The sequence below is a fragment of the Globicephala melas genome, chromosome 9 (assembly GCF_963455315.2).
Source record: "Globicephala melas chromosome 9, mGloMel1.2, whole genome shotgun sequence".
NCBI lineage: Eukaryota > Metazoa > Chordata > Mammalia > Artiodactyla > Delphinidae > Globicephala > Globicephala melas.
Window position 1 is genome coordinate 73,622,708 of NC_083322.1, and position 12,352 is coordinate 73,635,059.

At 42.0% G+C, this 12,352-nt stretch overlaps 1 protein-coding gene across 1 annotated transcript in view; it reads left to right on the plus strand.

The window, feature by feature from the left end:
- The window catches only part of DNAH11 (dynein axonemal heavy chain 11), a 315,096-nt gene that overhangs the window by 298,208 nt on the left and 4,536 nt on the right, over positions 1-12,352 (plus strand). The window contains 3 exon segments of the mRNA XM_060305020.1: positions 5,629-5,871; positions 8,579-8,761; positions 8,841-8,956. Of these exon segments, the coding sequence (XP_060161003.1) occupies positions 5,629-5,871; positions 8,579-8,761; positions 8,841-8,956 (542 nt within the window).

A 12,352-nucleotide genomic window follows, 5' to 3' on the forward strand; every position in this document is an offset into this window, starting at 1 on the left:
TATGTAAATAATTCTTGAACGTTATTGAGGATTCTTGGCCTTTTGTGAGTATATTCTGGCACACCTTCCAGGGAGTTTGGAAGTTTGTTAGAAGTGTAGGATCTTGGGCCCCATGCCAGACCCACAGAATCCGAATCTGTGTTTTAGCAAGACACCTCCCTGCCACCACCGCAGGTGGTTTCTGTGCCCACATGAAGCACCGTCCCATGCACAGACTCATTGGATCTTTGAGATAACCCCGTGAGGTACACAGCACTGACACTGTCACCCCATTTCATAGACAAAGAGACTGGGTCACGGTGATTTGCCCCAGGTCTCCCAGTTATCCCAGGCAGGGGCTCTAGCCAGATGTATTGATTTCAATTCAGCGGCTCTGATACAAGTGAACTCTATAGTTCTTTCTCTGGCACAGAAGCCATGGAGTATTCTAAATTTTGATCACTAACTCCTAACTAAATATGTGCTCAAGAAAACTGCGGTGATGTGAGAGGGCAGTTCTTCCTTCTGTGAGGAAGGGGCAGAGCTCCCTTGTACTGGAGTTTGAAGAGGCCAGGTACCCTTTTCCCATTTCTCTTCTTACTAGCCCCATGTCTGTGTACACCAACACACCCACATGGTTTGTGACGGGTGCTGGGTTTTCTGGAAAAAGCACTCAGTCCTTGTCTTCCATACTGAAGTAGCTGAAAGTGGTGGCATACTTTTCTCATGTCTCTCTCCAAAGGTTTCCAGGTTCATGGCCATTGCCTGATTATTTCTTGGAAACCCAAGGCACCCTCCACCGTGCCATCTCTACTCCCACTTGGGCAAGACACCAACTGTGTTTAGAGCTGTGCCGTGTATTTTTTTTAAAAATAGTTTGAGCAACCTCCTGTTCATAATTTCTTGAGAACTTCATCTCCTAAAAGCATTATGCCTTCCTCAAGTCCATTTTGAGAAGTAATATAATCATGTATTAGAAAACATGGTGTACTGTATGTAGTCTCATATAGAAAATGGAGGACAGATTATTTTTTGCTACTTTTAATAATGTTAAACAATTTGGGGACGAGGCAGGGAAAAAAAAAAAAAGGTTTTCCTGCCACGTGACCATTATTTGTTTCTTTTGACTGTGAGTCTCCTGGTCTTTCCTTAGTTCTAATGAGTAAGGTTTCACGGGTCAGAAAGACACTTTCAATTTAGCGCAACTGGAAGTCACTCCTCAGAAGAGGTCTGGGAGTACGTTACCATAGAGATGGGAAAGATAAACAGGGTCGGGTGTGCTACCTTTACAGAGGCTGATTTCTCTGAACGATGGTGGAGGTCAAGGGGCAGAGCGACAAACTCACTCTGCTCTTCCCTCTCTGGTTCTGGCCTGAGGATGAGAGTGAATTACTGTTGCCAACCGAGACAGTCCATTAACCTTCACAAGCCTGAACTCCCATTCACATAATTGTAAAATAAATATAGATGATGCAACCTGAGGGGCATCTCTGGTGTGTGCATTAGCCCTTTAGAAATTTAGGTACCTGCCCTTCCATGCTGCTCTGGTGAGGTTTTCAGGATGGAGATACCCATTTGCAGTCCTGCATCCTCACCAGAAAGCACTACCTTGTCAACTCAACAGAGCAAGCTAAAGCACTGACTGGTTTGGTGGCAGAAACTGCAAAATCCCAATTATTTTGTTCTATACAGATGTTTCCTGCTCATGCTGTTTACGTTATTAGGAGCTTAAGCTAACACTTCAGCATCTTGCAGGATGTCTTTTAGCCGCTTCTCACATTGGTTAACTTCTTTGGCAATTAGTGTCTTTCGTTACATGGGCACGTGGTCAAACCTTGGAATGCTTTCAGTGGCTTTGTCGTGTTAGGAGGATGAATGAGTTTCTTGTTGGGTAAATGACACGGCATTTAGAGAGGGCTCCCCAACGGCAATGTGCTTTAGAGGGTTCCTGGCCAAAGTTAGGGAATTATAATTAATATTCTTCTCTCATGTAAGGTGCATACTTGGCAATGCTAAACAAGTAATACGGTAAGTTACTTTTGGAAAATAAGGTATCAGGTCACCTGAAAGCTGTCAAATATTAACAGCTTAAAAGTTGGGCTTTGAAGTAAAACAAAATGACAAAAAAGCTCGGGTTCAAATTCAGTGCTCCCTTGCGTTTGCTGTGCAATTTTAGATACATCACGGAACCTGAGCCTCTGTTTATTCATTTGTGAAATTAGGGTACACAGTAGCAGTCACTCAGCATCCTCTCCTCCTCAACCTACCCCACTCCCCAGCGCCAGGCGACCACTAATCTACTTTCTGTCTCTGTAGATTTGCCTAATCTGGACATTTCGTATAAATGGAATCACACAATATCGGGCCTTTTGTGTCTGACCTCTTTCACTTAGCATGTTTTCAAGGTTCATCCATGTTATAGCATGTATCAGTACTTCATTCCTTTTAAGGGCCAAATAGTATTCCATCGTATCGATACACTATTTTGTTTATCTGTTCATTGGTTGATGGATATTTGCGTTGTTTCCACTTCGGGGCTATTATGAATAACGCTGCTTTAAATATTCATATATGTGTTTGCATGGACATACATTGCCACTTCTTTTGGGTATATACATAGAAATGAAATTATTGGATCATATGGTAACTCTATGTTTAATGTTTTGAGGAACCACCAAACTGTTTTCCAAAGTGGCTGCATCATTTTATATTCCCACTGGCAATACACGAGGGTTCCGTTCTCTCCACATCCTCGCGGTGGCTGTGAAGTGGTATCACATTGTAGTTTTGTTTTGCATTTCCCTGAAGACTAATGATGTTGAGCATCTTTTCCTGTGCTTATTAGTCATTTGTGTGTCTTCTCTGGAGACAGGTTAATTTAGAACTACTGATTCTTTGAGGCCTAACAATGACTTTATCAAACAGCCCTCCCCCAAAGGCAGGACAGGTGGCCACAGTGCAGAGAGTTAGGGTCCCATCAGCAAGAAGCAGCTTTTCATAAAAGCCTCTCAGTGGGATGGGAGAAGGCTTGGATTTAGAATCAGGATTCCCAGAGCTCCTTGAGTATGTTGACATTTTCACAGATTTCTTAAAGAGAACAGAAGTCTCTGTGTGAACTAAGCCTTGCTTATCGAGCTTTACTTGTTTGACATCATAGTAGGAACTTACAGTAGGACATTCTCAGGTTTTGTTTTTCCTTCTAGAAAATTAGGGTGTGCTTGAGGTAATCATGTCTGTTTCTAGGGCACAGGAAAGACTAAAACTAACCTTTGTAAAAAGGCTGCTATGTGCCTAGCTATTTGCATACATTGTCGTTAAATTCTCACGGCCACACTCTTTAGGTTGCTATTAGGATCCCCATTTTACTGATGAGATTGAAACTCAGATAAACTGTCATTTTTTGAAGACCACCAAACCGCTCGGGGGGGGGGAAACCGAACCAGATCTGTCTGGCTATAAACCTAGCCCTTCCCGTTGACTTTGCTGTTTGCCTTTGTTTTGCCCACTGCCCAACATGGGGAAGGCACTCTTCACATATTTGTAAACAGACTGCCTAATTGTCTTTCCAGAAAACATGGACCATTTGCACTCCCACCAGCATTCTATGAATATTCACTCAAATGTCCAGTCCCCAGGCATTTTGAAAAGTTCCAAGTGGTTCCACTTTTTGGTTACTTTCTTTGCTTGAAATTCTGTTTAACTTTGGCTGTATTGAAAAACAATTAACTGTGGCTCTTAAATTTTCTTTTAACTATTGAGCACTAATAGGGAAAATCAAGTCCTTGTTTGTAGAGAATACATTTTGGCTTGGAGATGTTTAGTCTAACTTCTGGTTTTAGTATTCATATTTTGTGCCCGCATTTTTATTTTGGCTAATTTATCTATCCAGTAATGGTGAGGTTAAATCCCCTTCACAGTTTTGTTTTGGTCACGCTGAGTCAGGTAAAATTTTAATTTTGATTATTTTGATATATAAATGTGAAATGATAGGAAATGTGAATAAATGAATAAAACAAGCCTAGCTGATGGATACTGGTCACGAGAGAGTCTGCATTGCTCCTTCTCATGTTTATTGGGTCCAGGTCTCTGTTTCTGGCAATACGAAAGACTGGATAACTTGAAAATTCTCCCGATACAAAATAAAAATAGAAATTCTGACTTTAACATTTAAAGTGCCTTTTTGAATTCAGGAGAGCAATTTAGCATCATCCCTAAGGACATGGGCTCCCTGGGCAATCTGGGATTGCAGGTTTGAGGAGGAAGGAACGAACTGCCGCTACTCACAGATGACATGATTGTGTAGAAAATCGCGCTGATTTTGTCTCCATTGGACTGTGAGTTCCTTAAGAACTAGGTCATACGAATCTCTTATACTTCCACGGCTTACTGGGGTATACTAGGTGATCAGTTCATACGATTGAATGAATTAATGAATAGTCACTTTGTCTCCAGGTGATAGTGAGGGGACCAGATAGCATGAACATACACAATTACAGAGACAAACCCCATTTTCAGAAAATGATTTTAAAATTGTAGGCCTAAAATAGCTACATTAGGTGATGGTTTTTAAAAACTAGCATTCCCTGTACATTTAAGTGCATGTAGACAGAATTCACAGCAAGAGAGGCTGGGAAAATTAAACAGAAGTGTAATGGTCCCCTGGGAACTAAAGAACAATCGGGGGAAAAAAAATCTGAGATTACACTGAGTTAACCAGAAAAGTATAAGCGCTGGATTGACTGCGTTTATAGCTGGTCAGAGACTGAGGCCCATAAATTGTTTAGTTACATTTTGGTATTTCTGCTTGCATTGCCTTGGTTGAGAGCATTCTTCCCGGTGGAATGTCTAACCCTTCTCCCCGACCTGAATGAAGTGGATGGGTGTGATTAATGCCTGATAACTCCAGCCGCTCACTCATTAGGCAACTTTGGATTGAGCACCAGTATGTGCTAGCTAGCAGCTGCCCCAGGGTCTACAGATCTTGAGATGAGCTACACAGACTCTGCCCTGAGAAGCTCAAAGTCACGGGGAGGTACCACTCATTTGACTTTTAGTGTATACTGCCCTATAACATGTTAGTTACACACACTCCCACGTATTTTTTAAGATAGGCACATGTAATTATGCATGTTTACAAAATCTACATGCATAATACATAAAATAGTTTGAAGTAGTACTGCAGAAAGTACTATTAAGTCATACTAAAATGAGTTCAGAATTAAGATTAAAATCAAACATATGCCCAGGCAAGTTACTCTGAACCTCAATTTCTCACTGCGAAATGGGGATATCTGGGAGAATCAATGACTTCAAGCATGCAACAGGGTGACCAATACACAGTAGATGGCTCAGCACCTGCCCGTTCCCTTTGTGTGCATGTATCGTGTTACCCCAAGCAAACCGCAAACCAGGTCTTCTTAAGGATGGGATTCATGTGTGTTCCTTGGACTCCTCCCCAGAGGTCAGCGTGGTACCATACACAGAGCAGAGTGATTGATTACAAGAGGGTCAAGAGATATTTTAGAGAGCTCGCTATCGATCCAGCATTGTGCTGGGACCATCTTACCGGAGTGTTCTCAAGGTGTTTGGGAAATGAAGATTGATGTCCACTTAGATTTGGAATAACTGACTTTTCCTTTGTGGTTGAAGGTTGATGGTGAACTGATGCTGGCACCAGGATTTGCTGCCCCACCCAATCTGGATTATTCAGGCTACCACCAGTATATAGAAGAGATGCTTCCTCCGGAAAGCCCAGCACTGTATGGCCTCCACCCAGATGCTGAAATAGAATTCCTGACAGTCACATCCAACACTCTCTTCAGAGCTTTGCTGGAGATGCAGCCCAGGAATGCACTCAGCGGTGAAGAGCTGGGACAGTCCACAGAAGACAAGGTAGAGGGTCATTCTTTCTTTTCTATTGAGTTATACTGTATATACAGTAAAGTACACTAATCCTAAGTGCACAGCTAATGAAGTTTTTACCTTTGTGTGCACATAACCACCACCTGGATCAAAGTACAGAACATTTCCAGCACTCCAAAAGGAGAGCCCTGCCCCTTACTGATCAGTACCCTCTGCACCCCAGACCAAAGGTACCCACCCTCCTTACCTGTCGCCACAGACTAGATGGAGTAGATTTCCCAGTGTTTAAACTTCAAATACATGCAGCCTTACAGGATGTACTAATTTATGTCTGGCTCCTTTCACTCCACATTTCATTGTGAGATTCATCCATGTCGCTGCATGAACCAATGGTTCATTTCTGTTTAGTATTTTACTATGTAATTCTTTATTTATATATATAAAATTCTTAATTTGCTCCTTCTATAGGGGATGGGTGTTCGGGTTCTTTCTAGCTTTTCATTACAACGACTATCACAGCCGTGCACATTCTTGTATAGTCTTTTGTCAGCATACAAAGGTTAACTCCCAAAGCTATCTGCTCATAATACTCATTCCTGTATACCCAGAAGTGGAATTGTTGGATCAAAGGGTATAATGTTCAGCTTTAGTAGATACTCCCAGTTTTCCAAAGTGGTACAACCACTCCTACACACTTCCACCCACCAGCAGTGTGTATGAGTTCCAGTTGCTCCTGCTTCTTGGGGTCTTGTTAGGAGTCATGGTATTTCTTTGTGGTTTTAACTTTGCATTCCTCAGTTAAGGAATAATACTGAACATTTTTTCATACGCTTATGGCCGTTTGGATACACTTTCGTGTGAAGTACCTGTCCACTTGCTTGCCCAATTTCTAATTGGGTTGTCAATCTTTTTCTTACTGATTTGTAAGAACTTTTATTTCAGATGTGTGTCCTTTGTTAGGTGTATGTATTGCAAATTTCTTCTCCACACGTGTGGCTTGCCTTTCATTCAGTGTGTTTTTGGCGCTGTCATTTTGTTACAGTGTCTTTTTTCACCTTTTCTTGGGAGATCCTTCTTTTGAAGGTTCTTATTACCATAGAATGATGGGGATGAGAAATGGACATCAAATAATTTTTTTTACCTTCGGATTAAAATCTTCTCATTAATGTAAAACCTGAATAGCTTATTTTTCCCTCAATAAATTAGCCTCTGTTTCTCTCAGAATTATCAATCAAGGATTCAGTGTGTGGAAACACAGTAAACATCAGGTCTAATTATAGTGAGGTCCCAGGAACTTGCCATATTATTTCTTGAAATTTTTCAATTATTTCTTGAAAGGAGGCCATTCATTGAGACACTTGTTTGTAATTTAGAAGCTTTAGAATTTGTTACAGCACGTTTTATCCTATATACTAACATCTTCCCTATAAGAATTTAGATTTTTAAAAAGATGAACGTATTTAAAAATCCATCCATTTGGGAAGATCTATAGTATTAACAGATGCAGAGAGGTGGATGAGGTCTTCATCTAGTTCTGGGGCTTCAATCTCTCCAGGGAGGCAGCTGATATTACACCAGAAAATGCCAAGCAAACGAGGTAAAGATGCCTCAGCATCTCCTACAAGCAGACTGGTTGTACCAACCACCATCTACTAGGTGTTTATATACTAGGCACTACAGAAAGTGCTTTACAAATATGCCAATTTAATCTGCAACAGCTCTGGGTAGTATCGGAGTCTCTCTTTTGGAGATAAGCTTAGGTGACTTCCCAAAGCCAGACAGCTAGAAAGGGCCAGTGAAGGAAACCAGGTTGTAGCTGAGTCCCAAAGCCTTTCTTGGACCTAAGTTCTCTACAGCGCTGTGTTTCATACTCTGTACTGCTGCTGTAAATAAGCTCAAGATTTCAGGATCTGACAGATGACCTGCCAGGGTGCTAATAAAGCAATCTGCACGCATCCCGTCAGAGCCACAGGCAGTAACGCGAGAAATAAATGAAAGAGGGAAAGCTGCCTGAGGCTGAAGACAGGCAATATCTTCCGACCTTTTGTCCTTCTTAGGTATTTGTTGGTTTTCCCAGCTCTGTAAAACTGCATCGTTGGAATAAATACCCACATCAGAGCACTATGTACATATGCACGTCTTCAGTGAACAAATCCTTCCTTTCTTTAGGGCAACAGCTACAAAAGATAGAGGCTTCCTTGTTGTTGGAAATATTGATCCAAATTGCCCCCCAAATTTTAGGATGTGTCAGTTGCAAGGGCAGCATCGCAGAGTCACCAGAATTAACTCAAGTGTAAAGGGCATCTTTGGTTCATGTGACTTTTCGAATAACTTTTCTAAAATAGCAGATTGCAAAATGGCCTACCCAGATATTGGGGTTCTCCATCCTCTGATCCTGTCTTTACAAAGAAATGAAATGTAGTCGATGAGAGAGAGTTCTTATGTTCCCTAAATGCTAACAGTAAATAAACTACAAACAAATAGTAGCACCTCCCTGACGAGACTGTGGGATGTCAAGGAGGGGAGGGCTGCACCGATTGAGGGAGTTGGCGGTGCCACTCTGCCCCCCTCCTGGGCGTTAGTAGGCATCTTTTAAACTCATGAGCAAGCATCTTTGGGAGTCATACGATACAGTCTCAGACTTAAAAAAAAAAAATAATAATAGAGGCTATATAGTCACCATGACCAAAAATGAAATAGAAAGGAGCTAAATCTTTGTGTTTGTTAATGATTTAAGGTTAAGAATGTCTTGGATGACATTTTGGAGAAACTTCCAGAAGAGTTCAACATGGCAGAGATAATGCATAAAAACCCAGACAGAAGCCCCTATGTCCTTGTCTGCTTCCAAGAATGTGAGAGGATGAATATTCTCCTTCGGGAAATCCGGGTGTCACTTCAACAATTAGACCTTGGATTGAAGGTAAGTTTAAAAGTGAGACTAGAGCAGCCTTCTTCACATTAAACGATACTCACTATGTGGCCTTTTTTCTCCCTGCAAGGGGGAGCTGACGCTGTGTCCTGACATGGAAGCCCAGCAGTCTGCGCTGAGTCACGATGCAGTACCAGAAAGCTGGAGCAAACTGGCGTACCCGTCTACTTACGGCCTGGCCCTGTGGTAAGTGCCCCACCCTGCTGCTGCCGGCCATCGCCAGCCTCACGGCTGGTTTGGTGTTCGGAATTATGCCTCATAGGAACCATGAAAAATGTACTTTGTGATTGTATTCAGCCATAACTGCGCAAACCACCACCAGTTTCACTTGAGTGAAAGGCAAAAATCAATTAGAGGTCAGGCTCAAAGCAAGATTCGAATTCTGCCTCTCACTGAATAGCTATCTGATCTAGGACAAAATACCTGACCTCTGTGTTTCAGTTTTTCATCTGAAAAATGTGGAGAACAGAATTCCCTCCCTGAGTGGATCAGATTTAAATGGCCACAGGAGGCACCCTTAAGTTTACCCTCACATCCGGTTATACCCTTATTTTCGAAGCCAGTGATTACTAATGCCATTTCACAGTGAACTCCTAAAGTGGTACACGGTAAACCAGACTGCCTACAATTTGGGGGTGTGACCGCAGTGATGTGCCACAAAGCCAGGGACAGAAATTCACAGCTCCCTGAAAGCCAGTGTTGTCTCCAACCACAACTTGGCCTTGGTAGTCAGCACCAGAAGTTTCACAAGGCTGGCTCTATTCTTGGCTTTTCCACATGGACATTCTTTCTTCTCACCTTCCTAAATTTTTCTTCCACGAACCAGAATGCTACGCTCATCCTTAAACTGGAAGGTCCCATTAGAATTCCAAGTGACCGCACGTTGGAACTGCCCCCGCCAGGCACGCAGGGGTTTGCTGGGGGTGGGGGGGTGCAGGGTGTGTGTGTGCAAACCCAGCGAAGGTGCCCTGTGGAAATGCCACAGATGGCAGCAAAGCATCACAGCAGGGAAGAGTGAGCAAAGCCCGTCAATGGATTTCTGTTAATGCTATGAATATCTAAACTCAGATTTTATATTTCCAATCAAAAAAAGGATTTATATTTACACTTAAATTTTATAGCAGTGACTTTAGACTTATCTCCACCGTCTTATTTTGTGCTTCCTAAATTCTATATTTTTCTTAGCTGCTTCTTTTCCAAACTTTTCTGACTTCTGTTGGTTTAAGTTTTCTTTATCCCATGTTTATCCCTGTACAGTTCCTATTATTTTAGGAAGACTCTTGATGTTGTAACATAAACACTTTTGGTGTTTCTAACGCAACGTAAAGTCAATACTTTTTCCTTTAGACGTTTTAAGCTCCTCCTGATCTGGAACTGTAGTTCAACTTTAGTTTAATCCACAGTATTTTTGTTTTGTTTACACTCGGCGATTATTATTATTATTATTTTTTTGCGGTATGCGGGCCTCTCACTGTTGTGGCCTCTCCCGTTGCGGAGCACAGGCTCCAGACGCACAGGCTCAGTGGCCATGGCTCACGGGCCCAGCTGCTCCACGGCATGTGGGATCTTCCCGGACCAGGGCACGAACCCGTGTCCCCTGCATCAACAGGCAGACTGTCAACCACTGTGCCACCGGGGAAGCCCCAGTCGGCGATTATTTTTGCTTAATAACACGTATAGATTTCTTTGTTCATTGTTGCTTTTTTTTTTCTTTTCTGTACTTTGATTTCCAAATAAGCTCTCCTACTCCAAATGATGTGGGTAGAACTGGTATTAATATCTCCACTTGACAGACGACTGAGACAGATTTCATGTTTCTCCCAAGACAATCCAAGTATTAATTCTTCTATATAAGTGATTTATAGATAAGTAATTTGTATACATGACAAATAGAGAAGGAAGGAAAACCATTTAAACTTTTGTCATGAGATTCAAGATTTATTTTTGCTGTTGACAGACTTCCTTGGGAATGTTTTTAGGATGCTTTTGTCCAGGTCATTTGCAAAGATGGCCTGTGGTGAATTTGACGTATGTTTGAGAAAACGCAGTTATAAAACTCTTGTGGTATGGAGTATAGATCATTCAGAAAAATGATGTTAAAAGTATACAACATTATATTTGACCTGTGTCACCTGTAGAGAGTTGTCATAGTTCAGCTACTGTGCACTTGCAAAAATCATGTCAGATGACTTATTTTAAAGCCCAGCCACCTATGTTTTTTTTTCCTCACCACAAAGAGCATATCCAGAGACCATGCCATCAGCCATAGATACGGTAAGAACTGCCCTGCTGCATTATAGCCACCAAAGCGATGTTCCCTGAGAGATGTTTGCAAAACTTCTGTATTTCTGTTGTATTTTTCTTTTCTTTCTCGTCTTTTACGCCTTTGGCACAGGGTCCTGTTTACTTTTAATCCTAAAATAAAAGTGAGCCCCCTTTCCAGTTGGCATAAATTCAGGAAGTAAAGTTCAGGCCAGATTGGGGCCATGTGGTCAGCACTGAAAAAGGCAAAGAGGAGAGGAAAGAAACTGGGCTTGAGGTTCTCTGAGCTGCTGAATCAAGCATGACTTGAGTCAGATTTTCTCTGGAACCTTCAGTTATAGAATGCAAAAATGCCACTCATCACTGAAACAAGCAGCGGCAGCATAGATGCTGTGCACACCTCACCTGGGGCTCCTCTGTCCTGGATCCCCTCTTCATTGCCCTAAAGGAGGAAGTACACGGCAGGCTTCCAGTGTACGTGGTGGGGAGTAGATGGTATTGTGTCTGAATTCTCTTTACTGCCCTCTCACTCGATTAATGGTCTGTCTACCTGTACGTAGAATTCTAGATACGATTATTTTCTCTCAGAACTTCAGTGTTATAACTGCATTGTCCTCTGGCGTTTATTGCGGCTAGTGAGTGTGTTCATAAATACCTGTCATTCCTTCACAACTAAGTTACTGTCTCTGGGAGGCTTTTAAGAATTTTTTTCTCTTGACCCTTAATGTATTAATATTCTGTAATCAATGCTCTGTAATTTTTACTGCTGTATTTAGGTATGGTCTTTTAAAAATGCATCTTACTTGGTACTGTGTGCTGTTACAAATGGGAGGCCACAGGTGTTTCCACCCTGTAAAATTCTTAGGCTTTCTTTCTCCAAATATTGCCCTTGCCATTCTCTTCACCTGCCTGAACTCGCATTATGTTCCATCTGTGTGTCCCCCCGTGTGTTCCGGGTGAGTCTGTCAGTTCTGGCTGATCTTCACTGTGTCTTCAATTGTCTCCTGTTCTCTTGCCTACTGTTTCTCCCCTGAATTTTTAGTTTCACGTTGCTTATTTTGAGGGGAGGGGAAAGTACCTGACCTAGTTTTTTTATTTATTTTTCTTAACATCTTTATTGGAGTATAACTGCTTTACAATGGTGTGTTAGTTTCTGCTTTACAACAAAATGAATCAGTTATATATATACATATGTTCCCATATCTCTTCCCTCTTGCGTCTCCCTCCCTCCCACCCTCCCTATCCCACCCCTCTAGGCGGTCACAAAGCACCGAGCTGATCTCCCTGTGCTATGCGGCTGCTTCCCACTAGCTATCTAGT